The sequence below is a fragment of the Coregonus clupeaformis genome, chromosome 24 (assembly GCF_020615455.1).
Source record: "Coregonus clupeaformis isolate EN_2021a chromosome 24, ASM2061545v1, whole genome shotgun sequence".
NCBI lineage: Eukaryota > Metazoa > Chordata > Actinopteri > Salmoniformes > Salmonidae > Coregonus > Coregonus clupeaformis.
In genome coordinates, this window is record NC_059215.1 from 36,853,719 (window position 1) to 36,881,077 (window position 27,359).

The 27,359-nt window shown below is 44.1% G+C and overlaps 1 protein-coding gene across 3 annotated transcripts in view; it reads left to right on the top strand.

The window, feature by feature from the left end:
- LOC121538216 (paired box protein Pax-7) overlaps positions 1-27,359 on the top strand; it is a 68,878-nt gene that overhangs the window by 22,490 nt on the left and 19,029 nt on the right. For all 3 annotated transcript variants that reach the window (XM_041846041.1, XM_041846043.1, XM_041846042.1), the window contains 3 exons: positions 8,389-8,588; positions 21,665-21,830; positions 22,190-22,389. In XM_041846041.1, coding sequence (XP_041701975.1) covers positions 8,389-8,588; positions 21,665-21,830; positions 22,190-22,389 — 566 coding nt within the window. The remainder of the gene's footprint in view (positions 1-8,388; positions 8,589-21,664; positions 21,831-22,189; positions 22,390-27,359) is intronic.

The window sequence follows — 27,359 nt, forward strand, 5'->3', positions numbered from 1 at the left end:
AATAAGTACAAATTTGCTTAACAAGTCACATAATAATTTGTATGGACTCACTCTGTGTTCAAAAATATTGTTTAATATAATTTTTTTATGACTACCTGATCTCTGTACCCCACATATACAATTATCTGTAAGGTCCCTCAGTTGAGCATTGAATTCCAAACACAGATTTAACCACAAAAACCAGGGAGGTTTTCCAATGCCTTGCAAAGAAGGGTAGATACCAAAAAAAAAAATCAGACATTGAATATCCATTTGAGCAAGGTGAAGTTATTAATTACACTTTGGATGGTGTATCAATACACCCAGTCACTACAAAGATACAGTACAGGCATACTTCCTAACTCAGTTACTGGAGAGGAAGGACATTTCCAGGCTGGTCACTAGGAACACAGGTTGATTTCGGATATTTGAAAAGGTCCTGAGGACGTTGATATACAGTGGGGAGAACAAGTATTTGATACACTGCCGATTTTGCAGGTTTTCCTACTTACAATGCATGTAGAGGTCTGTAATCTTTATCATAGGCACACTTCAAGTGTGAGAGATGGAATTTAAAACAAAAATCCAGAAAATCACATTGTATGATTTGTAAGTAATTAATTTGCATTTTATTGCATGACATAAGTATTTGATACATCAGAAAAGCAGAACTTAATATTTGGTACAGAAACCTTTGTTTGCAATTACAGAGATCATACGTTTCCTGTAGGTCTTGACCAGGTTTGCACACACTGCAGCAGGGATTTTGGCCCACTCCTCCATACAGACCTTCTCCAGATCCTTCAGGTTTCGGGGATGTCACTGGGCAATACAGACTTTCAGCTCCCTCCAAAGATTTTCTATTGGGTTCAGGTCTGGAGACTGGCTAGGCCACTCCAAGACCTTGAGATGCTTCTTACGGAGCCACTCCTTAGTTGCCCTGGCTGTGTGTTTTGGGTCGTTGTCATGCTGGAAGACCCAGCCACGACCCATCTTCAATGCTGTTACTGAGGGAAGGAGGTTGTTGGCAAAGATCTCGTGATACATGGCCCCATCCATCCTCCCCTCAATACGGTGCAGTCGTCCTTTCCATTTTGCAGAAAAGCATCCCCAAAGAATGATGTTTCCACCTCCATGCTTCACGGTTGGGATGGTGTTCTTGGGGTTGTACTCATCCTTCTTCTTCCTCCAAACACGGCGAGTGGAGTTTAGACCAAAAAGCTCTATTTCTGTCTCATCAGACCACATAACCTTCTCCCATTCCTCCTCGGGATCATCCAGATGGTCATTGGCAAACTTCAAACGGGCCTGGACATGCGCTGGCTTGAGCAGGGGGGACCTTGCATGCACTGCAGGATTTTAATCCATGACGGCGTAGTGTGTTACTAATGGTTTTCTTTGAGACTGTGGTCCCAGCTCTCTTCAGGTCATTGACCAGGTCCTGCCGTGTAGTTCTGGGCTGATCCCTCACCTTCCTCATGATCATTGATGCCCCACGAGGTGAGATCTTGCATGGAGCCCCAGACCGAGGGTGATTGACCGTCATCTTGAACTTCTTCCATTTTCTAATAATTGCGCCAACAGTTGTTGCCTTCTCACCAAGCTGCTTGCCTATTGTCCTGTAGCCCATCCTAGCCTTGTGCAGGTCTACAATTTTATCCCTGATGTCCTTACACAGCTATCTGGTCTTGGCCATTGTGGAGAGGTTGGAGTCTGTTTGATTGAGTGTGTGGACAGGTGTCTTTTATACAGGTAACGAGTTCAAACAGGTGCAGTTAATACAGGTAATGAGTGGAGAACAGGAGGCCTTCTTAAAGAAAAACTAACAGGTCTGTGAGAGCCGGAATTCTTACTGGTTGGTAGGTGATCAAATACTTATGTCATGCAATAAAATGCAAATTAATTACTTAAAAATCATACAATGTGATTTTCTGGATTTTTGTTTTAGATTACGTCTCTCACAGTTGAAGTGTACCTATGATAAAAATCACAGACCTCTACATGCTTTGTAAGTAGGAAAACCTGCAAAATCGGCAGTGTATCAAATACTTGTTCTCCCCACTGTATGCCGTCCTGGGCACTCACCAAAAACATAAAACAATTATGGCACAGCTCTGGGCTCAAACTCAAAACACGCAGAGTCAGAGTGATTGTCTAGCAAGCAGGGAGAGTACTTGATGATACTAAATGGAAACAGTGTTTTATGCTTTCCCCAAACCATAGCCCTAACCTTAACCACTCAGAATGAATACCTAACCTTAACCCTTTGAGTTGTTTCTGTTTTAACCCTGTAACCACGCAGAATGAACCCTGTAACCACGTGCAATTAATGGGTAAAAAATCGATGTTCATCCAATTATGTCAAATCCCGAAGTGAAACTATGAGATCAGGTTGGGATTTCACCATGAGGCCAATGGTGACTTTAAAACAGTTACAGATTTTAATGGCTGTGATAGGAGAAAACTCAGGATGGATCAACAAGTTACTCCACAATACTAACCTAAATGACAGCGTGAAAAGAAGGAAGCCTGTACAGAATACAAATATTACACAACATGCATGCTGTTTGCAATAAGGCACTAAAGTAAAACTGCAAGAAACTTGGCAAAGAAATTAACTTTTTGTCCTGAATACAAAGTGTTATGTTTGGGGCAAATCCAACACAACACATTACTAAGTACCACTCTTCATATTTTCAAGCATGGTGGTGGCTGCATCATGTTATGGGTATGCTTGTCATCAGCAAGGACTACACTCTTAGAACAAAGGGTGCTATCTAGAACCTAAAAGGGTTCTTCAGCTGTCCCCATAGGAGAACCCTTTGAATAACCCTTTTTTGGTTCCAGGTAAAACCCTATTGGGTTCCATGTAGAATCCTTTCCTGGAGGGTTCTACATGGAACCCAAAATAATTGTACCTGAAACTGAAAATGGTTCTATCTGGAACCAGAAAGGGTTTTCCTATGGGGACAGCCGAACAACCATTTTGAACCCTTTTTTCTAAGAGTGTAGGGATGTTAGGATGTTAGTTTGTTAGGATAAAAAGAAACAGAATAAAACTAAGCACAGGCAAAATCCTAGATTGAAATCTGGTTCAGTCTGCTTTCCAACAGACACTGGGAGACAAATTCACCTTTCAGCAGGACTATGACCTAAAACACAAGGCCAAATATACACTAGAGTTGCTTACCAAGACGACATTGAATATTCCTGAGTGGCCTAGTTACAGTTTTGACTTAAATCAGTTTGAAAATCTATGACAAGACTTGAAAATGGCTGTCTAGCAATGATCATCAACCAACTTGACAGAGCTTGAAGAATTTGATAAAGAATAATGTGTAAATATTGTACAATCCAGGTGTGCAAAGCTCTTAGACTTACCCAGAAAGATTCACAGCTGTAATTGCTGCCAAAGGTGATTCTAACATGTATTGACTCAGGGGTGTGAATACTTATGTAAGTGAGATATTTATGTATTTCATTTTCAATACATTTGCAAACATTTCTAAAAACATGTTTTAACTTTGTCATTATGGGGTATTGTGTGTAGACGGGTGAGGGAAAAATAAATGTAATGCATTTTGAATTCAGACTGTAACACAACAAAATGTGGAATAAGTCAAGGGGTATGAATACTTTCTGAAGCCACTGTATGTATCCCATTCAAAAGGCAGAATTGTCATCGTTATAATCAGCCCTAGCACTGTCTGTAACAGACTGGCTCTTCATAGTGAAACCAAAACACTTGGGCAGGCAGCATATGTCTTTTATTTATGCCGTGACACATTCGCCCGTTGTCCCCCTGTATTGGGGGTGGGGATCTGCTTGTCTGCCTCGCCATGGTCCTATTTGCGTGATAAGACCTAGCATGCCAATCATGGGATCTGGCGTAGAGACAAAGATGAGGTCCAGGTTGAGTCTCTCTATCGACCAGCAGCGTCTGCTTCATTACCATAATCTCCCTTTCCATTATCGGCAGAGAGGCGCTGACTTTCCAGTTCCAGTGGGCTACTGTCAAACTTTATTTCGTTTCATTTGGCGGTCATTGTTCGCCACGGTCATGTGACACGGGGTGTAAAGCGACGTTAAGGATGTTGCCGTCAGATCAGAACACAGCGTGGAGGTGTGGTGGTGGAACACCTTGCCAGCCTCTTCACTGCATGTTTAGATTCGTCGCCTCAGCTTCTGTTTAGTCAAACACACAATAACATAGAAAAATACATTTGAGAGAGAGAAAGAGAGAGAAAGAAGGGGGGGGGGGGAACTTAGGTGGTAAGGTGATTCAAAACATGAAGAAGATCGGTCTCTGACATTGGGCCAAATCCTCTCACAGATAATCATGTGGGATGACAGAGAGAGAGAGAGAGCGAGAGAGAGAGAGAGAGAGCGAGAGAGAGAGAGAGAGAGAGAGAGAGAGGGGCAGAGAGGGACACGGAGAGAGAGGGACACAGAGGGGGGGGGGGGAAGAGAGAGAGGGAGGGAAAGAGAGAGGGTGAGAGAGAGACATAGAGGGAGAGCGAGAGGGTAAACAAAGTGATGCAAAGAGAGGATGGATACTGTGCCATTCTGCCCCTCCCCCTATCCTCCCTAAATCCAACAACATGCAGAATGGAACAAATAAATTCCATGCTGTCTGTGGAACGAAAGGCTGCAGCCACCAGCCACCCCGAGTACTCCAAGGTGCCTCTGGAAAGTGATCTGTAGGCCCACTGCACCGGCCTCAAATGTTGTCATGGCGAGTTAACGGCAAATCGCTTTGCACCAACCCCCCAAAACCTCCCCCGAAACAACAATAAAGGGATATACGATTTATGTGTAGATCTTTACTTAAAAATCTATTGGCCACTTAAAAAAACTAAAAAAATCTTTATGTGAAGGAAATTGGCACTAGGAATTTATTTAATTAATGCGGCCTCATGTCCTGCGGCCACATGTAATCTGTTGAGAATTCTCAAGCGTGAGCTTTTGGGGGTGTGAGGGGGTGTGAGGATGGGGAGAGACAAAAAGACATCCACCGTGAGACTCCTCCAGTGGCCTGTAATGAGAGTCTCCATCTAATCCCATAATTCCTTGTTTAATTAAACCACCGAGCCTGCCCAGAGTCCAAACCAGGTTGATGAGCCTTTTATTTCTTGTGTGTTTGGTCATTTTTTCGTGGCACTTCACTTCACTTCACAGGAATAAAGTCACATGAACAAACAAATGCATAGAATTAATGTGCATCCACCCATACGCTCCTATGGCTAATGCCCAGAGATGCTTGCATCATTCCTGGCCTATGTGTCTTGATGACAGTAATATTCAGAGTAAGACTACTGTATCTAGAAGTGTCAAGTGTCATTACCGAAGTCAATAAGTATTTTGAAGCCTTTAAATGCATACCAGCGTTGTTTTTCTCGCAGTGTTGAAGTTTATTAGTGCTGTTGGCGTTAGAGCTGTAAGAGTTGAATGCCACACCCAGGTTCTGCACTTCTCAATTGTCCCCCCAGGGCTTTCATCAGAGCACTAGAAAGGAGCAGACAGGAGGCCCAATCTGACACATTATTACTATACAGCCCTGCTAACCCTCTCAAGTACCTCAACGCTTCTCATCACATCTGTTACTCGAAAACCTCCCAGGTTTCACATGGTACACACACACACACATACACACACACATACACACACACAAATACATGCATACTCACCCACCCATATGCCCAACCAACCACCCATACGCACAAGCACACACATTCATCCTGCTTTGTAGGACATCATCTGAGGATTCTGAATGAGTTTATAATCAGTGACAGTGACACGAATGTAGATTCACAGCCGTCATTCCGAGATCTGAATGGAAATATCGTCCAGAATCACCCTGCCAGTTTGAGTCCACATTTGACTGTTGTCACTTCCTGTTATCGGAGAGGTCTGATTTGAGCGCCCGTCACGGTTCCTCCATAGCCATCCTTTCCTGTAGCACAGGAATTGTGTTACACTTGATGATTTGAAATGCAGCGTATCCACGTGTGGTTGAATTCTGTTTTTAAATTGGTAAATAAATCAAATGTTAAAAAAAGATTCTGGCCAGGCACCACCCTGCGTTGCTGAGGCCACGAAACAGCAGCGGAAAGAGAAAGGAGTCTGTCATAAGGGAGAAGGCATGTCTGTCAGACAGACCCAGACCCAGACCCCAACCAGACCCTGACCAGACTAAGACCCAGTCCTGGTAGGCTGGAAGGCTGTGGAGGCAAACAGGGTCAGAGGCACGGTACTAAAGCGTATCAGCGCTGAAAGGGAGGCAAGGAGGAAGCAGGGACACTGACCTCCCTCATCTATCCCACTCTCCCCTCCCTCCCTCACTCCTTCTCTCTCTCATTCTCTCCATCCCCTCTCCCCGCCACTGCAGAGCCAGCGTTGCCACCAGCCTCAACTCCCCCCATAATCGCCTGGCCACTGATGCGGCAGCCTGGGACCTGCACCCCTCTCTTCCCCCTCCCCTCTACCCCTCCTCCTCTATCTCCCTTCCTCCCCGGGCAGGCTCTGCTTCTCATCTCCCCTCTCCTCTCCTATCCTCCTCTTTCCCCCCCTCTCCTTCCTCCATCCCTAGCTCCATGCATATCTATGAGAGCAGCGAGAGGCGGCTGTGCAGCCATCCCTAATGTGGAATGGCTTAAATGCAGGGAGAAGCCATGGGGAGGATTAGGGCCCTGTGTCTGGAGAGCTGAGCCTCTTCAGGCGGCCGGGGGTGTGGAGGGCCATTTGGAGAAGGATCAGCCCCCATGCACACTCACTGCCCCCAAACACTGTCAATAAATATATATAGCCTTAAACACCCAGGGAAATGAGAAAGAGGGACCCTCGTCGACCCTCTCTACTGTCCGCAAGGGTGGGGGGACGGGAAGACCTGACTGTCAGTGTGTACTCAAGTGTACACTGTGTCCACTTCGAACATGAGTGTTTTTGATACAGTTAAAGAATGCATTATTATCATTATGAATATGGTTTGATAGTGGCACAGTGTGTTGAGTAGTGTGTCGACATTCAATCGTGTCCAACTGGCCAACCTGAATGAATGTGTTTGGTGAAATAGCTTACATTTAATTTGAAACAGCATGTATGGAACCTCACCACTGTGAAGTCACTCACATGTTGTCACTGGTGTACGTACAGCCACAGAGATCCTATTAAATGATATATGTAATTCTATGCATACGGCATCACATTACCAGTAACCACTTGCTCTATTTACACCCCTATTTACACATTTCATTAGAGACAATGGCGTCACAACTTCGCAGTTTATCCTTCGCATGCTCTCCCCCAGCACAATGCTGAAGCCGAACCGTAATTAAAACCGATGGCTGTACGTAGCCGATAATCTGCCACTGTGGTTATTTTAAAACACCAGCATGGGTATATTGTATATTGTGTGGCACTAATTTCATTCAATCCCCGCCACACAATAATATATTGGCAATATTTACACGCTGCCAGTTTGTTGTCGCGCTGAGCCCCAGGCCATGGTGGAAGAATAGTGCTACACGGATCGCCAAGGTGGTCTGGAGAGATTAGCGCCCCCCTCCAATCTGAGCTACCCGCCCCAGGGCATTCTGTGTACTGATGCTGGATTGTGTTGACAGAAAAGGATCTCATATAAATAACCACACAGTGAAGTAAATGCAGTCGTATTCCCTTTAGAGTGAGCCATAGGAGGGCATGTCACTGGAGGACACAGCCATCCTCCCCATCAATTAACCACTGCCTCCCTCTGTGAACAACATCTCTCCATGGTTGTTACTGTAGAAAACTGCTATTTTAAGGAACATTTTAATTGTGTTTTGAAGGTTTTACTTGATATTGATAGGTGGTTGTTTTACATACCTGAACGCACTGATTGCAAGTCGGTCTGGATGAGCTTGTCTGCTCAATGACCTAAATGTCCATTTGAATGTAATATTTCAGTAGACATATATATATATAGTGATGGATTTCTCAAAATATGTACATTTGAATGCATTTTCGCCGTCGTAAGTTGTCATAATGCTTTCATAACCTTGATATTCCACCTGCTATAATGGTATAAAATGACATGACAAAGGTAATTTGGACATTTGATTGCTATGACCAGTCATGCATGTTAACAATCTGCATCATCATAGCCAAGAACCAAGAATGTATGCTCCTTTTCATTGTTCATTTATCTGTCCGGCTTGGCTTAAAGTTTTAATAGAAATCATACAGTCAAATGCATTTTCAATGGAGTGGTACTGCCATAAATGTTTTATAAACAACGTAAAAAGAATGCATGTGAATTTAGACTGGTGAACTGCATTTCCCTTCAACAGTATGGTACGGTGTCCATCAGTACTTATCCCGTCGACTGAATTACACAAGAAGACCAACTGTCTGTCTCTGTCCCCGATGCAGGTAGCCGTATGGACGAAGGCTCAGATGTGGAGTCGGAGCCAGACCTTCCCCTGAAGAGGAAGCAGAGGCGCAGTCGCACCACTTTCACGGCCGAACAGCTGGAGGAGCTGGAGAAGGCCTTTGAGAGGACACACTACCCTGACATCTACACCAGAGAAGAGCTGGCCCAGAGGACTAAGCTCACAGAGGCCCGTGTACAGGTAGGACATGCTGTAGACGCATGCACGCACACCAACACGTCCGGGTAGTGTGTCCTCTCAAAAGCCTTCTCCAGCTCCTTCAGTTGCTCACGCAGCACACACACACACACACACACACACACACACACACACACACACACACACACACACACACACACACACACACACACACACACACACACACACACACACACACACACACACACATTCAACACACCTCTATACTAGTACTAATCACAAGCTCAGAAGTCTTCACATAAAGGTACCTTCTTGTCTGAGAGTCTATGGGTCAAGAAGAACAGAAGAGCGTGTCAAAGCCAGCACCTACTCCTCAACACTTGAGAGAGCACAGCGGGGATGACGATACCCTATAGGATTAGTCCTCTCTGTAGGGAGTGAGTATGGGTTTCAGTGTGAGAGTCAGCCATAAGGGGAGATGTCTGAGAGCACAACACGATGTCATCAGATCTACTGTAATGCAGTGTGTGGAATGCAAAATAGCTGGAATGTTTCATCATTGTGGCCTTCCTTCCAAATTCCGTAATTGTGGAGCATCCATGCGAGGGGGGTGGGTGCAGTAATCCAAACATGGCTGTAATAAGTGCAGAGTGGGGCTGTTAAATGAATAGAACAATTATTCCATTTCAATTTGGGATACAGTTTGCTTTTCATATGTCATGGAACTAAAGCTCACAATGTAGGTGATATTGTTGTATGACTAGCCTGTGGAGTAGGCCTATGCACCATGCTAAATGCTGGATGTTTATGGAGGGTTTAGGGTTTTTAGTAGTCAATGGTGTTTGTTGGCTTTCTTTAGCACCCAGTTGTTGTTGATGAGTGTTATTGCTGGATTTCTTTTGGCACAGACAATTGTTTTGTAGTTTTCATTTTTTTTTTTCGGGCTGTTTCCCGTGGATATCCACAATGGCAGCTATGTCCTTCTCAGTAGTGGGGGGATTCTCAGCCAGGATTGGCACCGCTTTTGGCATTTTCTGGCACCATCCTCGTTCTTCTCGCACGTCCCCATATTTTCAAGCCTAATGTTTTCGCACACCCATTTCATATTTATCAAATGCGTCCAATTTTTTTTATTCCGACATACGTAAAAGGGTCTCGCAAGACTTCAGCTGTTCCAAGCCGGCCAGAGAGCAGTTCTTTCTTCACACTTAAGTACGTTTTGACACCTCTGTTCTCTGTAAGTTCCTTTTTCCTTCTCTAAGTAACACTGAAGGGAAAATACAGTGGAGTTATAGCAACAGCTGTTGGGTCCGAGTGAGGAGGGGGCTTGGGGGAGATAAGTCGGGGTTGCATTCCTGATGGATTTCTCACTCCTCATACTCTTGGCTGGGATCGTTTCTTCCCACCACTTTCAAGCCCACCGCTCCTTGTAAAATTCACTGCATATTAGAGAGGATCTCTCACCCTCTCTCGGGAGCCCCTAGTCCACCACCAGAAACATGAATCAATCAAGGGCTTGTTTTAAGACAAAAAAGAAGAAGAAGAGGAAAAAGAATGGACCAGGAGTGTCTCTCCTTTAGCCGTGAGTCCTGTCCTCATTCTCGTCTCACTCCTCCCTGCGGCCAGTGTTTCACTTTAGGACCACCAGTCTACTGCGACACGCAACAAACAGAAGTTCGACGACGAGATAGTCTTTGTCTCTGACCATTCAATTTGAACAATCGTAAACAACGCATGTTTTCAGACACCTCATGCCCATTGGACATGGTAGCACACCTCTGTGCTGCAGTTGGATATTGGCAGGGTTGGGTAGGTTACTTTCCAAATGTAATCCGTTACAGTTACTAGTTACCTGTCCAAAATGTTCATCAGTAATGTAACTTCTGGATTTCCCAAACTCAGTAACTAATCTGATTACTTTCAGTTACTTTTGGATTACTTTCCCTTTAAAAGGCATTAGAAGAAAAACAAAAGGATCCATGAAACGCATTTGGTGTGTCATCATAGTGGTCTCTGACTTGTGGTCAGACTCGCTCAGGTGGAACAAACTTAAACTTGAGTATTTTTTCAATGCTGAATTTAATGTCATTGAGAAAACATCCCATACATACCCCACAAGACATGCCACCAGAGGTCTCTTCACAGTCCCCAAGTCCAAAACGAATTCACGGCAATATACAGTATTATACAGAGCTATGATTGCATGGAACTCCCATCTCCAATTACTCAAGCAAAACGCAAAATTACCTTTAAAAAATGGATAAAACAACATCTCATGGCACATTGGGGACTGTGAAATGACACACAAACCCACGCACACACAGACAAACTCTATCACACTCTAACACACACAATCTACACATATATTATTAGTTATATTAGTTATATTGTTTATATCGTTGTATTTAACATTTGTGTGACTGTCCTTGTCTGTCAGTGTATCAGTGTTTTGTTACTTGTGTTTTATGTTTTTGTGTGGACATTTACATTTACGTCATTTAGCAGACGCTCTTATCCAGAGCGACTTACAAATTGGACCTCATGCATCATTTGTGGCTGAAATGACAAATAGACTGTAGCCTACATGACATGTTGGAATATTTAGATACTTCAACATGTGATTCACTTCAAATCAAATCAAATCAAATCAAATGTTATTGGTCACATGCGCCGAATACAACAGGTGCAGACATTACAGTGAAATGCTTACTTACAGCCCTTAACCAACAGTGCATTTATTTTTAACAAAGAAAGTAAAAATAAAACAACAACAAAAAAAGTGTTGAGAAAAAAAGAGCAGAAGTAAAATAAAATAACAGTAGGGAGGCTATATATACAGGGGGGTACCGGTGCAGAGTCAATGTGCGGGGGCACCGGCTAGTTGAGGTAGTTGAAGTAATATGTACATGTGGGTAGAGTTAAAGTGACTATGCATAAATAATTAACAGAGTAGCAGCAGCGTAAAAAGGATGGGGTGGGGGGCAGTGCAAATAGTCCGGGTAGCCATGATTAGCTGTTCAGGAGTCTTATGGCTTGGGGGTAGAAGCTGTTGAGAAGTCTTTTGGACCTAGACTTGGCACTCCGGTACCGCTTGCCGTGCGGTAGCAGAGAGAACAGTCTATGACTAGGGTGGCTGGAGTCTTTGACAATTTTGAGGGCCTTCCTCTGACACCGCCTGGTATAGAGGTCCTGGATGGCAGGAAGCTTGGCCCCAGTGATGTACTGGGCTGTACGCACTACCCTCTGTAGTGCCTTGCGGTCGGAGGCCCAGCAGTTGCCATACCAGGCGGTGATGCAACCAGTCAGGATACAGCCATACTGTCAGCTGTATATTTTTGTACTACTTGTTAATTGTTGTTTGTGACTGTGTTTTTGCTGCTATTGACAGGCCAACCTCCCTGTTAAAACTATTAATGAAGATTAAATTACAATTTTATTGGTAGTCTGGTGAATTTTGGTAAACTTTCATTGGTAGTCTGCAACAACAGACCTCAATGTTAACTTTTCTTGCACTGAGCATTCCACATTCAATCCATTTAAAATAGTAGTGCAACCATACATTTACATGTCTTTAAAATTGGATTGTATTGGAGCCTAAACTGGAAGCCATCTACAACTGACAGACAGAATGCAATTTCTGCCTGGGTTAATCACTGATCAAAATGAAAGTGGATGCGCTGATCCACCGTGGGCTCTGCCGCCTCAGCCATACTGACAATCTATCATCAACACGTCCACTCCTATTTATAGAGTTTATCTCGTGATCTCGACAAAACAACTTTATTATGACGTGATCACGAGAAAATTATATTGTGTTCATATGTCCTCTCTGGACTTCCATACTGAACAGCATTTGGTGTCATCTTTTTCCTGTCTTAAAAGCAAACATCATTGGGACAGTGGGATTGGTCAGCCACGGATCATGTGATGTGATTGTTGTTGGCAGTCCATATCAGAGGCTCTGTTTAGCTTTCAGCCATGTTAGTAGGTCAGCTCAATGTCCCATTCTCTTAGTACAATCCCCACGGGGGAATTTGGCCATTATACGTATTTATAGCTCACTGACTGATTCAAGTAAAAATATGACAAAAAGGGACATTTTTCTTTTTTTGTCAATAATGCGGCTAAATTATGTCATGTGAAAGCCTGAGGTATTTGAATTGTGGCAGTAATTCCGTTAGGCGACTTTCCTTATAATCCAATTCTGGGAGGCTTTGAAAAAATCTCAATAAGGTCAGTGCAAATGTAATTTTTGAAAAGGTCACTGAAAAAAATGTCCAGGACATGAAAATAACATAAAGAACTATGTTGTGCTTGTGTAGTGCTCACACAATATGTAGTGCTCACACACATGTTTGTGGACAAAGATTGCAAATGTAGTTTACAGTTTGGCCAATGGACAAAGCGATTCCAAAGATTGAGAAATTGTTCTTTGTCGGATGTCATGCGTGCTCTCTTATTGCGAGGATGGATGGCTGGGTGGGTTTATGGATGGATGGGAGGCTGGGTGGATGGATGGATGGGAGGCTGGGTGGATGGATGGATGGGAGGCTGGGTGGATGGATGGATGAGGGTGAGACACAAATGTCATATTTTTAAATCTTGTCCACATTGAGCTGAAGTCAATTATTGGTATACCCAGGACAAAGTCTTAGAAGTTTCTGTACTCTTTTCCATCACCCTTGAATATACAACTGACCATGCAAGAGACATCAGTCAACTACTGACTGGACCCCAAGTTAAAACACATCTCTGCCAAATATAACAGCATACTCCCCTTCCAGGGTGGGTTCCATGGGGCGAACTCTACGGTAACAAAGGGCTTCTTTCAGTCCTCCATCCACAAAGAAACTGAAGAAGAAGGTCCCACCTGAGTTAGTACTCTACTGTACGTCTTAGAAACTAATTGGATGTACCAATTGGGATCCCACTTCTGACACCTAATGTGCCAATCACAATTAGTGCTCATTCAAAGTAAAGTGGTTCATGGGAGATGATTAACGGGACCAGAAGCTGAGCACCATTGACTCCCAGTCATGACTCGGAGCGTGTTAAAAATGGCTCCCTTCAGGGCACCCACTGAGTGGGGCTGTTTTGAACGAGTCAGACACCCGGTGCTTCTGGGGTATCTCTTTTAATGCAAGCCCTCGACAGTGCAGACAGGGACCTAGGGGGCCTAGAGTCAGGCACCTGAGGAGCCAATGGAGAGGGTAGACAAAGGTGGCCTGAGCCTCTTAGCTTGTGCAGCACCCCGTGGCCTGGTTGTTGACCTGGCTGGGTGCAGCTGTTGCCTGCCTGCCTGACATGGTATCCAGATGTCTGAGAGAGGGTGAGAAACAGGGCTGCTGTGGTGTGTATGTGTGTGATGGGGGGAGGCTTCTATGAGAGGGGGAAGTCTTCAGCATCAACAGATTTCTCATTTCATGTGGTTCTCATAGAGAGAGACACACAGAGAGAGCGAGAGAGAGCGAGAGAGAGCGAGAGAGAGAGAGAGAGAGCGAGAGAGACAGAGAGAGAGAGAGAGAGAGAGAGAGAGAGAGAGAGAGAGAGAGAGAGAGAGAGAGAGAGAGAGAGAGAGAGAGAGAGAGAGAAACAAACAGCCCATCTGTCTTCATCAGCCACCACCACTCCGTAATTACATCAAACCAACAGCTTCTCTCCACACACGCACGCACACACACACGCATGTACACACACGCACACTCACTCACTCACTCTCTCACACACACACACACACACACACACACTTTTACAGTCTCTGTTTGACAAATGAACGGCACTGATATGTATCTAGCCCAACGACAGGGATGAGTACTTCCAGATCTTTAGGAATGAGCCATGGCTACCTGTCTTACTGAAAACCAGGCGCATGCACGCTCTCTCTCACACTCACACACACACACACACACACACACACACTCCCCAGATACTGTACACATGTTCCCCTGCTGACAACATAACCACACTCTCCAACCCACAGACAGCGATAAAGAACATGATTCCCAGTCACACAGAAAATTGATGTTTTCTGTCAATGGGAGTGACAGGTTTGTGAGGCTGGAGTGGTGGCTGTATTCCAGTTGTGTTGACCACACGGTTAATAGGGGATATGGAAATTGAGAATGTATATCAATGATTAGCTATACCCCTTACATGCGAATTGTCAAATAAAAATCCAGATTTTCCCACAATTGTTATACTCCTCCACATTACACCTACACGTAATATGTATTAGCCTAACTCATACTTCACTGCATTACTTATTCATTCCATACATAAATACATCAAATCAACAATACACGGTTTCAAAGTATATCATAATACCTAGATACGGCGATACCTTGACTCGCTTAGATCACCTCGGTAGTGGAGCTCGCTGACAACGGAGCTCTAGGCCTAAAGCTTTGTAGCCTTGTAGTGCAACTTGCCCTGCTGCTACCGTTCAGAGTCAAGTCAAAGCTGCTCCTCCGAGTCATTTGTTTTGTGCGCCACAAAAGAACAAATGGGATTTGTGTCGACTGTAGAGTTGGAAGCAGTGGCAGTGTACCCGCGCTGGTGTTCAAACAGAGGGGTTTATTATTAGAATTTAAATGAATTTCTTTCAGTCTCTCTTTACTCCTGATACTTATCGGCCTAATCCGCCCCTCCACTCCCCGATTCACACTCCCAGCTACTTTAATTAGCATAGCACCAACCCGGCTAGCAGACAGAGAGATCGAACACGGGGGAGAGAGATACAGGGAGAGAGAAACAGGGAAGGAAGGAAGGAGGGAGGGAGAGAGAGAGAGAGAGAGAGAGAGAGAGAGAGAGAGAGAGAGAGAGAGAGAGAGAGAGAGAGAGAGAGAGAGAGAGAGAGAGAGAGAGAGAGAGAGAGAGAGAGAGAGAGAGAGAGAGAGAGAGAGAGAGAGAGAGAGAGAGAGAGAGAGAGAGAGAGAGAGAGAGAGAGAGAGAGAGAGAGAGAGAGACTATGATCAGTCTGGGGCTAACTGGGAAAATCCTCTCTTGGTCTTTTGTTCTGATCTGTGACCATCGTTGCCAGGTTACTTGTGTCACTCCCCCTGTTGTAGAGTGGTGTCTCATTAAACCCTAAGGAATCCAGAGAACTCTGGACACAATCGAGGCCTATACTTTTCTAACAAGACATTAAGAATGGGAATACCCTACCAAAATGAGATGAGGTCCATGAATAGGAAGAACATGAGCATCTTTGTGACTGTGTGTGTGTGTGTGGTGTGTCTCTGCATGTGTGTGTGTGTTTGTGTGTGTTTACATGTGTATGTGAGTGGGTGTGTCTACATGTGTGTCTGAGTATATGTGTGTGTGTGTGTGTGCGTGCATGAGTTTGTTTGTATGTGCGTATATGTCTGCACGTGTGTGTTTCGTGTGTGTGAGTATATGTGTGTGTGCCCTGGTTCATGTGGACCATCTGTGGGCAGTAAAACAGCATATCTCTGTGTGTCTCCCCATCTCCAGTGGAAAGAGAGAGAGAGAGATGCCCCGTGGCCCTCTATCAGGGCTTGACCTCTGGATGCCAATGTCATGTAACCTCAGCCCTTCACTCTCCCCAAAAAATAATAATAAAAAAAACTCAGCTCCCTCGCCCTCACCCTGCCACCTAGAACCAGACCACTATCTCTGCCTTAAAGACACAATCTGTCACTTTCAGCCCCCTGCACTTGTTTGTGAATTGTGATGGTGGGCCAAACCATACCTCCTATCCATTCACATCTCTCATTCTCAGAGAGAGAGACAGCGAGAGAGAGAGACAGCAAGAGAGAGAGACAGACAGAGAGAGAGAGAGAGAGAGAGAGAGAGAGAGAGCTACAGAGAGAGAGCTACAGAGAGAGAGAGCTACAGAGAGAGAGAGAGAGAGAGCTACAGAGAGACAGAGAAGAGGCTACTGCAAGAGAGAGAGAAGAGATTGATGTTGGTCTTTTTCATGCCTCTTAGTCGCTGTTATGTTGGACTTTTTGGCTGTGAAATTCAATCACGTTATCCAGGTTTTACTCGTCATCGCGCCCGTCTCCCGGTCATTCCCCCCGCCAGCTAGCCCAACAGTAATCCCAGACGATATCTCCCCAACTGGAGAACATACGCACACACATGTAGGCAGGTATACAAACACACGAAAATAGAACAGAATGGTTTTTAGCTCTGTCATGAGCTAAGCTAGGGAATTTACTACAGTCTTTATTTAGAGAGAGAGAGTGAGAGGGGGAGGGAGGGAGAGAGAGAGGGAGGGAGAGAGGGAGGGAGAGAGGGAGGGAGGGAGAGAGAGAGAGGGAGAGAGGGAGGGAGAGAGGGAGGGAGAGAGAGAGAGAGAGAGAGAGAGAGAGAGAGAGAGAGAGAGAGAGAGAGAGAGAGAGAGAGAGAGAGAGAGAGAGAGAGAGAGGGAGAGAGGGAGAGAGGGAGAGATAGAGGGAGAGAGAGAGAGAGAGAGATCCTTCCAAGGTGACATTGCAGTCAGATTCCAGAGCAGAGTATCAAGTCCTTCTCAGTGGCTGGTGGTGCTCAGAGCAAGCCTCTTAGGAAATCCGCTGAGCCCTGCAGCCGCACTCACACAGAGCAGTCTTACAGTAAACACACAGTGAAAAATAGAAATAAAACCTACAATGTGACTTAAATTCTTTCGGTAATGATTTTATTCATAAGGAGTGGACGTAAAACCTGTCATGAATGTCTTATGCAGTTGTATTAAATCAGTTGTATGTATGAGATTCAGTTGTAGTGAATCTTTTGTACATCGTTGATAATACACACGTTACAGTGTCAGTGTTAGCATTGGTGTTGCTAACTGGCTGCCATTGGTGGTGATTCTTAAGTGAAGCAGGGAAAAGGTTGGTGAATCGAAAAGTGTCTTAGCTCATCCCTCTCACTCTTAGCACCTAGGGCAAACACTGCCTAGTGTAATTATTAGAGTCTACCCTTCGAAAATAGAACTCCAAATTATATTCTACACTTGAAAGGCATGTTTTTCATTTGCACAAATGTAAAACTTCAAATGTAGTCAGTGAGGAGAGGAAGAAAGTGGGTGGCCTGGGGCAAAGTATAGGTGGTGTGTGTGTACTTTCACTCACTTTAATTCTCATATTGTGTGCGTGTGTGCATGTATGTGTGAGCGCGTGAGTGCGAGCACGTGTGTGTGTGTGTGGGCATGTGTGTGTCTGTGCATGCTCGTGCGTGTTCGGGTGTGGTGTGTAGGCTATCCATCTGCGTGTAGGCCCGTACTTGTACAAGGCTTTTCTCTTTTACTAGCCACGTTTAATTAAGACCCAGCAATTAGTGTCCTGTGGAGTTGAAAGAGGGGTCATTTGTGCCTGTAGCCATGCACTGCTCTTTCATTTACCAATCTGCTTAATCTGGGCCTATGGGAGTGGAGAGGGAAGCTGACAATACAAGAGGGATAGGGGGGCTGGAAGAGCTATAGCTGGGGGAGTGGGTGAGGCCGAAGTCCTGCTGAGCCAGAAGCACCTGGAATATCAGTTTGGGCCTAACACCTTTGCATATATCAGTTTGGGCCTATCACTTTTGCATATACTGTAGGTTGAAAATGAGATTAAACTTTTTGCTAAGCATAAGTCATTAATTGATGTCTATGGGAGAATGGTGTGTAGATGTGGAGTTCGACACACTTATCTGAAGTTAGGATTCTCTCACAGTAATGTTATTCTGCAATCACGCAAGAGAAGCATCTGTGTTTCAGACCCGATCTGGCCAAGCCATATGGACGCGTGTGTGTGTGTGTGTGTGTGTGTGTGTGTGTGTGAGCAGCGGAGCACAAATGTGCATCCCTGTCCCAGGCCATCCATCCGTTGATCCATGCGAGCCAGCTGAAAGGCAGCATTGCTGGGGCTGAGAGTGCCTGTTTAAAAGGCCTCTTTGTGGCCCATTCAAGCCAAGCCTCCATTGTATCCTTGTTTCAGCGGCCCTCTCAATGGTCCGGCCCATTTGGGAGACAACAGGAGATTAACTGCACAGACAGTGTATTAAGTGTTGATGAATTGGCCCCAAAAGCCATAGATCAATGACACAGGCCTGCTTTTTCCTACCGCATATATACAAACATACATACAGATTTAGGATCTTAATTTGATCACCCTGTTGCAGGATAACTTTCCTGCAATGCAGGACATTTAAAACTTGTAGTGTATTTGAGGTTTTAAAAGGCTCCTTAAGTTTGTAATTTCCACTTTGAAATTTCAGACTTGATTTTCCCTTACGAAAAATAGATCAACACCTATACAAATTTCAATGAATCATAATTCACATAATAATTCACATTTGCTGTTGGTGCAGGATTATTTTCCTGCTGTAGCAAACTGGCTCAAATTAAGATCCTACGTCTGTGCACAAGCCCAGAGCCTTTAACTGGTTGGTTTAAACACACATAGGTAGGTTAGGGAGGGGAAAGATCCCTTACTGCCCATTTTAGAGGCATGACAAGATTCATGTTCCCCTTGAGTGTCTGACGTGTGTTTGTCTTGATGGCCGCAGTTTGAGACAACATTGACTAGGTGCTCAAAGACACGTTTGTTTATCAGGAACACCTTCCTAATACTGAGTTGCACCTCCCCCGTTTGCCATCACAACAGCCTCAATTCGTCAGGCATGGACTCGAAAGCGTTTCACAGGGATGCTGGCCCATGTTGACTCCAATGCTTCTTACAGTTGTGTCAAGTTGGCTTGATGTCCTTTGGGTGGTGGACCATTCTTGATACACTTGGGAAACTGTTGAATGTGAAAAACCCAGCAGCGTTGCAGTTCTTGACACAAACCAGTGCACCTGGCACCTACTACCATACCCCGGTCAAAGGCACTTAAATCTTTTGTCTTGCCCATTCACCCTCTGAATGGCACACATACACAATCCATGTCTCAATTGTCTCAAGGCTTAAAAATCCTTCTTTAACCAGTCTCCCCCCCTTCATCTACAGTGCCTTGCAAAAGTATTCATCCCCCTGGCATTTTTCCTATTTTGTTGCATTACAACCTGTAATTTTAACAGTTTTTTATTTGGATTTCATGTAATGGACATACACAAAATAGTCCAAATTGGTGTAGTGGAATGAAAAAAATAACTTGTTTCAAAAAATTCTAAAAATTAAATAACGGAAAAGTGGTGCGTGCATATCACCCCCTTTGCTATGAAGCCCCTAAATAAGATCTGGTGCAACCAATTACCTTCAGAAGTCACATAATTAGTTAAATAATGTCCACCTGTGCACAATCTAAGTGTCACATGATCTGTCACATATATATACAGAGTCTGCAACACCACTAAGCAAGGGGCAACACCAAGCAAGCGGCACCATGAAGACCAAGGAACTCTCCAGACAGGTCAGGGACACAGTTGTGGAGAAGTACAGATCAGGGTTGGGCTATAAAAAAATATCTGAAACTTTGAACATCTCACGGAGCACCATTAAATCCATTATAAAAAAATTGAAAGAATATGGCACCACAACAAACCTGCCAAGAGAGGGCCACCCATCAAAACTCACGGACCAGGCAAGGAGGGCATTAATCAGAGAGGCAACAAAGAGACCAAAGAAAACCCTGAAGGAGCTGCAAAGCTCCACAGCAGAGATTGGAGTATCTGTCCATAGGACCACTTTAAGCCGTACACTCCACAGAGCTGTGCTTTACAGAAGAGTGGCCAGAAAAAAGCCATTGCTTAAAGAAAAAATAAGCAAACACGTTTGGTGTTCGCCAAAAGGCATGTGGGAGACTCCCCAAACATATAGAAGAAGGTACTCTGGTCAGATGAGACTAAAATTTAGCTTTTTGGCCATCAAGGAAAACACTATGTCTGGCGCAAACCCAACACCTCTCATCACCCCGAGAACACCATCCCCACAGTGAAGCATAATGGTGGCAGCATCATGCTGTGGGGATGTTTTTCATCAGCAGGGACTGCGAAACTGGTCAGAATTGAAGGAATGATGGATGTCGCTAAATACAGGGAAATTCTTGAGGGAAACCTGTTTCAGTCTTCCAGAGATTTGAGACTGGGACGGAGGTTCACCTTCCAGCAGGACAATGGCCCTAAGCATACTGCTAAAGCAACACTTGAGTGGTTTAAGGGGAAACATTTAAATGTCTTGGAATGGACTAGTCAAAGCCCAGACCTCAATCCAGTTGAGAATCTGTGGTATGACTTAAAGATTGCTGTACACCAGCATAACCCATCCAACATGAAGGAGCTGGAGCAGTTTTGCCTTCAAGAATGGGCATAAATCCCAGTGGCTAGATGTGCCAAGCTTATAGAGACAAACCCCAAGAGACTTGCAGCTGTAATTGCTGCAAAAGGTGGCTCTACAAAGTATTGACTTTGGGGGGTGAATAGTTATGCATGCTCAAGTTTTCTGTTTTTTTGTCTTATTCTTGTTTGTTTCATAATAAAAAAGATGTTGCATCTTCAAAGTGGTAGGCATGTTATGTAAATCAAATGATACAACCCCCCCAAAAAATCAATTTTAATTCCAGGTTGTAAGGCAGCAAAATAGGAAAAATGCCAAGGGGGGTGAATACTTTCGCAATTAAAGTGGCAAAACCTTAAGCCAAACCTATTTCCACATCAAATTCATCTAATTTTGTCTTTGCCCCAAATGGCACCCTATTCCCTTTAATGCACTACTTTTACAATGGCCAATAGATCTCTGTTCAAAGGTAGTGTACTATAGGGAATATGGTGCCATTTGGGACGCACCGTTGTGAATCAGTCTTTCAACCCAGCCGTTCCATTATTTAATAATTTGATGTATTCCAACACCAGCACATCTGAAACTAGTAATCAGCAAGCCGCTGTTAATTGAAGCAGGTGTTTTTTAAACAGTAATTTTGCCCATAGTGTGTAGGGTCCTCACACTGATGGTGTTAATTAAGATTTAAGTGTGTTTGATTGACGCTTTAGCGATTATCACCCCCAAAATACCACTGGGTCAACCAGTTTGAATGAACAGTTAAACAGTTAATTGCAGGTTCTCTGCCTTGGTCTTCCTCCCTCCCTTTTAATCTTTGAAGTCTTTGTTTTCTCTCTTTTTCTCTGTCTCTTTTTCTTTTCCTCCTTCCTGCTGTGCAGTCTCCCATTCATTCATGAAAATCCTCTGTCTCTCTAGGTGTGGTTCAGCAACCGACGGGCCAGGTGGCGTAAGCAAGCGGGAGCCAATCAGCTGGCGGCGTTCAATCACCTGTTGCCGGGCGGATTCCCAGGCAGCGGCATGCCCACGCTACCCACCTACCAGCTCCAAGATTCCGGCTACCCCACAACCACGCTATCACAAGGTATAGACATATCTACCACCACCTGCAAACACATGGTCCTAACATGTAGTGTTGAGGTACCATTGTCAAAGTTGGTTAGCCACGTAGTGCTAGTTTGAGCTAATTTATTTGAACCTTGTCTGAGACCTGAAGACGCATGTTACAGTAGCTCCTTGAGCTAATGCCTAGGATTTAGGTCAGTGGGCTAACACGGTCTCGTGGCACGTAGATGACATCTGAGTCACATACATGATTTGACCTGTTACAAAACACCCAGTAGCGCTAAGATGATATTACATGACTATTGTGCTGTGTATGTGATCATCACCCATGATCTTAAATGTGATTTCTCCCTGGTCCCCCTTCTGTCGAAATCCCAGACGGTAGTGGCACGGTTCACCGCCCCCAGCCATTACCACCGTCCACCATGCACCAGGGAGGGCTGTCGGGCGGGGACAGCGGCTCGGCATACGGCCTGTCGTCCAACCGCCATGGCTTCTCCAGCTACTCTGACTCCTTCATGAGCCCCTCGGCATCCAGTAACCACATGAACCCCGTCAGCAACGGCCTCTCCCCACAGGTAAGTGCTGGGGGTCAAAGGGTCGCATGTCAGGGTGTGTGGATTTGTGTGTTTGTGTGGCGGTATTATTCCACTGCTCTGAGGGTGTGTGTACAGGTCGTGTGTGTACAAGTCGCGTTGGTGTGTGAGGACAATTCCTCCGTAGTAAGAAACGTACCTGCAACCTATAAAAAAAACGTCCCATTCAATAAAAATAAAAATCTTGTGCGGTAAAGAAAAGGACTATTCAAATGTCGATTGATAGGTTCTTTCTTGTCCCACTGTTTATTGTTATTGTTTATTAGGATCTCTAACAAATGTTATCATTGTTGATTGCATAAGTCCAAAACATGCATTCTCGCAACTAGGAGAAGAGTTGTGTTTTTGTCGTACCTCGGAAACCCAGTTTCTGCTTTTGATAGATTAATGCCCAGTGGCTTGTCTCTGATTAAGAGAGTCTCTTGTGGCTTTGACTGTAAACGTTTCAAGTACAGAAGATACCAATATCCTCTTGCTACAGGGGGATTTTGGATGATAATGTTTGACAATTAATTTCATCCCACATCCCTGAGCCTCAAATCAAATGAGGACGATTGTTCGACAAGTGGATTCTAAATGAATTAGAGTTTGAACTTAAAACCTACAACCATGTTAGACAAATCCTTCGCTCGACTCAGTAGGCACTACAGGGAAACAACTAATACGAAGATATCCTAGAAAAGAAAAGACGTAATCACACTAAACTAATGAGTCTTTTCACGGAATTGTCGACTGTGTCTACCGACATCATTTTCGGAATTAATAGACGTCTCTGTCAAAGCACTCTGTCCTAATGTATTGTAACTGATAAAAATAAGGCTTAGCTACCCAAGACAAACTTCCATAGACTAATATTGCATGGTAAATGACCTAGGGATTCAGTATTTTTCACTCAGAAAATAGATTTTAATGTATCATTGAAAGTTAAGGCATTATTCTATGAGGCAGGTATACCATTTTAATGTCATAGAGCTTCTTCCTCAGATTCTAAGTGATAACTTAATAACTTGATGCTAACAAGCCTGTTCTTCCTCTTCTGTGGGAGGTCCATCAGGTTTTTACATTTTAGGCTTTATTTTCTTGGTCATCTCTTATTAGAGGACAGTGGACTCGATAAGGGAATGTTACACCGCTGTTTCCTTTCCCCTCTATCATCCGCAATGCTATTGTTGTGTGTGCGTGCGTGTGTGTGCGTGCGTGTGTGTGCGTGTGTGTGGCATGCAAATAGGAATTGTCCACCTTATCCTCTCATGGCATCTTGAACAATAACCATTGAAAATTAGAATTTCTGATCGGGTTTGATTCTTAACAGCCACAGAATAGAGTACTAGGGTGGATATTGATGCAAATCACTGGTGAGGAAATTATATGCCATTACTCACCAAAACTGGGCAGTCCAGCCCACCCGGAGCAACAAGATCTGACTAACAAGCAGAAAATAAGATTGAAATGGTATTTAAAGAGTCTAAAATTTAAATTAATGCCACATTTGTCCGCAATTACCCCCGCATTCACACATATTTTATTGCGATTCCCCCCCCATCCCACCCCCCTTTAAATATTTCTCAAAGCAGATTGAGAAAACTGGTAATACTTCCTCTCTTTTTTTCGGCGGAGAAGAGAAGAAAGAATGAAGGATTTGGGTGACAAAAAAGAGATTTTCTCTTGTACTGGAGAGTTGGGGGATAACAGGCGCGTTCCTCAGCGTTTTCTGATTGTTAATCGTAGTGGTGGGGCTTTGGGAGGCTAATGCTTAGCGCTGCAAACCTGCATAAATATCAGGGACATGGGTTGGCTTTTCCTTATGATTATTAACGTGACTCCCGCTCTCCCTTGCTTGTTCGCCGGTAGAACAGATAAAATAACAAGACTTCCCTGTTTTACATTAGGGATTACGACGCTATAGTTCCCAAGCCTACTGTATGGGCAAGAAGAGATTTTTCTATTAAGAGGGGCCTTTACTTTGATTTTGCATACGTATGCGTTTATATATTAGCAATGGAATTTGAAAGTGATTTTTAATTCAATTTTATTCTAATAGGAAATAACTGAACTCCAGTATATTGTAAATTAATTTCTAATAACATTACTCTAAGAATTTAAGAACACGTGTTTCATTTGCATTTGAAGTGACAGAAACATTTAAATAACGTGATGTTAATTCACTGCAACTCAGAAAAATATATGAAATCCATAACAATGTGAGTTGTGTCAGCAACAGAGAAATTAGTTGTTTAAGCAGGTGGGTCAGTGATTCACAATCACAACCCATCCATTCTAATACGTTGCTCTACATGGGTGTTGCGTAAAGGTGTGTGTGTGTGTGTGTGTAAAAGGGTTTTACATTTCTCCAGTCTTAGCAACTCTATCTAGCTCTTCTCAACTCCCCCTCTCTCTCTCTCTCTCTCTCTCTCTCTCTCTCTCTCTCTCTCTCTCTCTCTCTCTCTCTCTCTCTCTCTCTCTCTTACCCCTTCACCCTGGTCGACATGTGGCAATCCCATCAACCTCTCATTGTGGGAGAAATTAATGTCCTCCCTGACAGCAGGACTATCACAGTTCAGCCCTCCAGACCACCACACTGCGCTCTGCACAAGCAACCCCTGGCCGTGCCCCTGCAGACACAAATACTATTTTCTCCTCCCCTTCTCTCCTCCCCCGTCTCCCCCTTTTCTGCAGGGAAGGCTCATGGCATCTGCTGAAAAAGCTGCCCGCCTCTTTTTTTTCTCTAAATCGAAATTCCTCCTCCTCTTCTCTTTTTTGATCTCCCTCACTCTCTCCCCAAAATGTTCTGCTTTTCCCATCTCTCTCTTTCTCTCTGTGGAGTATTTTTCTCTGTCCTCAGTGTAGGCTACTATTTCCCCAACCCTTCTGAATGCCTTTAATAAAGCGTTCTATATGCGCACAGCAGAGAGAATATTTCCTTTACAGCAGGCAGGAACATATGGGGGAGATGGAGCTTTCCCCAGTATGATTATCCCATACAGTGCCAAAGCATGGGAATATATATGGAAATGTACGTGAGTGTGTGTGTGTGTAAATAAAATGATTTTGTTGTGTGTTATTGGGGATGTGAGCAGAGGAGCATTCTCCAGCCAATCCAGCATTTACAACTTCTTCTTCCCCAAAGGAACGTTTCTGTTCCAAAGTGGTTGTTTGTTCATTTCCTTTCCTCGTTACAAGACTAAGATGTTTTAGTGAGTTTGTGTCTTGTTGGTTCTAATTGGTTTGACAGAGCTTGCAATGGAAAGAGCTTTACTTTGATCCAATTGTGGTTTATGCAACTAACAGCAGCCCCACTAAATATTTATTCCCCCCCGTTTTTGTACCAGTACAAGCATTTTGTCTCGAAGCGATACATGTATTTGCTCATATTCCATACTGTCCCACACAACTTCCTTATAGTGGGTTGGTGTTAGTGTACAAATGCATACTATTGAGGTTTTTCAATAACTTTTAAGACCCCACCTTTGTAGCTGGGCTTTTAATAAGTGATTGTTTTGCTTTCTATGTTATTTTATTATTGTTTTAATGTAAAGTGTGTAGCGATTCTAAATGCACTTTAAATAAAGTTTGATTTGATGTTGTCAACAACAGTAAACAGCACTTAGTATTGCCTAGTACTGAACTGTAGATGTAAACACAGGTCAACTGCACCTTCTTTTCCTTCCCTTTTGTGCACTACATGAAAAACCTGTTCCAACCACATTCTATTGCTTATTTAATTCCCCCATTCTGAAAGAACCTGTTATAGACAATAGCAATCTGCATACTGCATACCTCAGACTTAGATGACCAATACCAAGTCATTACTAGTCAAGATTAAATAGTCCAAACTGAAGATATTAACTTAATATGTTCTAGTAGCGTTATGCCAGAGTTGAACAGGTTCGTTCTCTGTGGGTGTTGTTGTGTTTGGTGTCGATTGAATGTTACTGGAGGCTGCCATTCATTGAATGTTACTGGAGGCTGCCATCCATTGACTCTTACTGGAAGCTGCCATCCATTGAATGTTCCTGGATGCTGCCATCCATTGAATGTTACTGGAAGCTGCCATCCATTGAATGTTACTGGAGGCTGCCATCCATTGAATGTTACTGGAGGCTGCCATCCATTGAATGTTACTGGAGGCTGCCATCCATTTAATGTTACTGGAGGCTGCCATCCATTGAATGTTACTGGAGGCTGCTATCCATTGAATGTGCCTGGAGGGTGCCATTCATTGAATGTTACTGGAGGCTGCCATCCATTGACTGTTATTGGAAGCTGCCATCCATTGAATGTTCCTGGAGGCTGCCATCCATTGAATGTTACTGGAGGCTGCCATCCATTGAATGTTACTGGAGGCGGCCATCCATTGAATGTTACTGGAGGCTGCCATCCATTGAATGTTACTGGAGGCTGCAATCCATTGAATGTTACTGGAGGCTGCCATTCATTGAATGTTACTGGAGGCTGCCATCCATTGAATGTTACTGGAGGCTGCCATCCATTTAATGTTACTGGAGGCTGCCATCCATTGAATGTCCCTGGAGACTGCCATCTATTGAATGTTACTGGAGGCTGCCATCCATTGAATGTTACTGGAGGCTGCCATCCATTGAATGTTACTGGAGGCTGCTATCCATTGAATGTGCCTGGAGGGTGCCATTCATTGAATGTTACTGGAGGCTGCCATCCATTGACTGTTATTGGAAGCTGCCATCCATTGAATGTTCCTGGAGGCTGCCATCCATTGAATGTTACTGGAGGCTGCCATCCATTGAATGTTACTGGAGGCGGCCATCCATTGAATGTTACTGGAGGCTGCCATCCATTGAATGTTACTGGAGGCTGCAATCCATTGAATGTTACTGGAGGCTGCCATTCATTGAATGTTACTGGAGGCTGCCATCCATTGACTGTTACTGGAAGCTGCCATCCATTGAATGTTCCTGGATGCTGCCATCCATTGA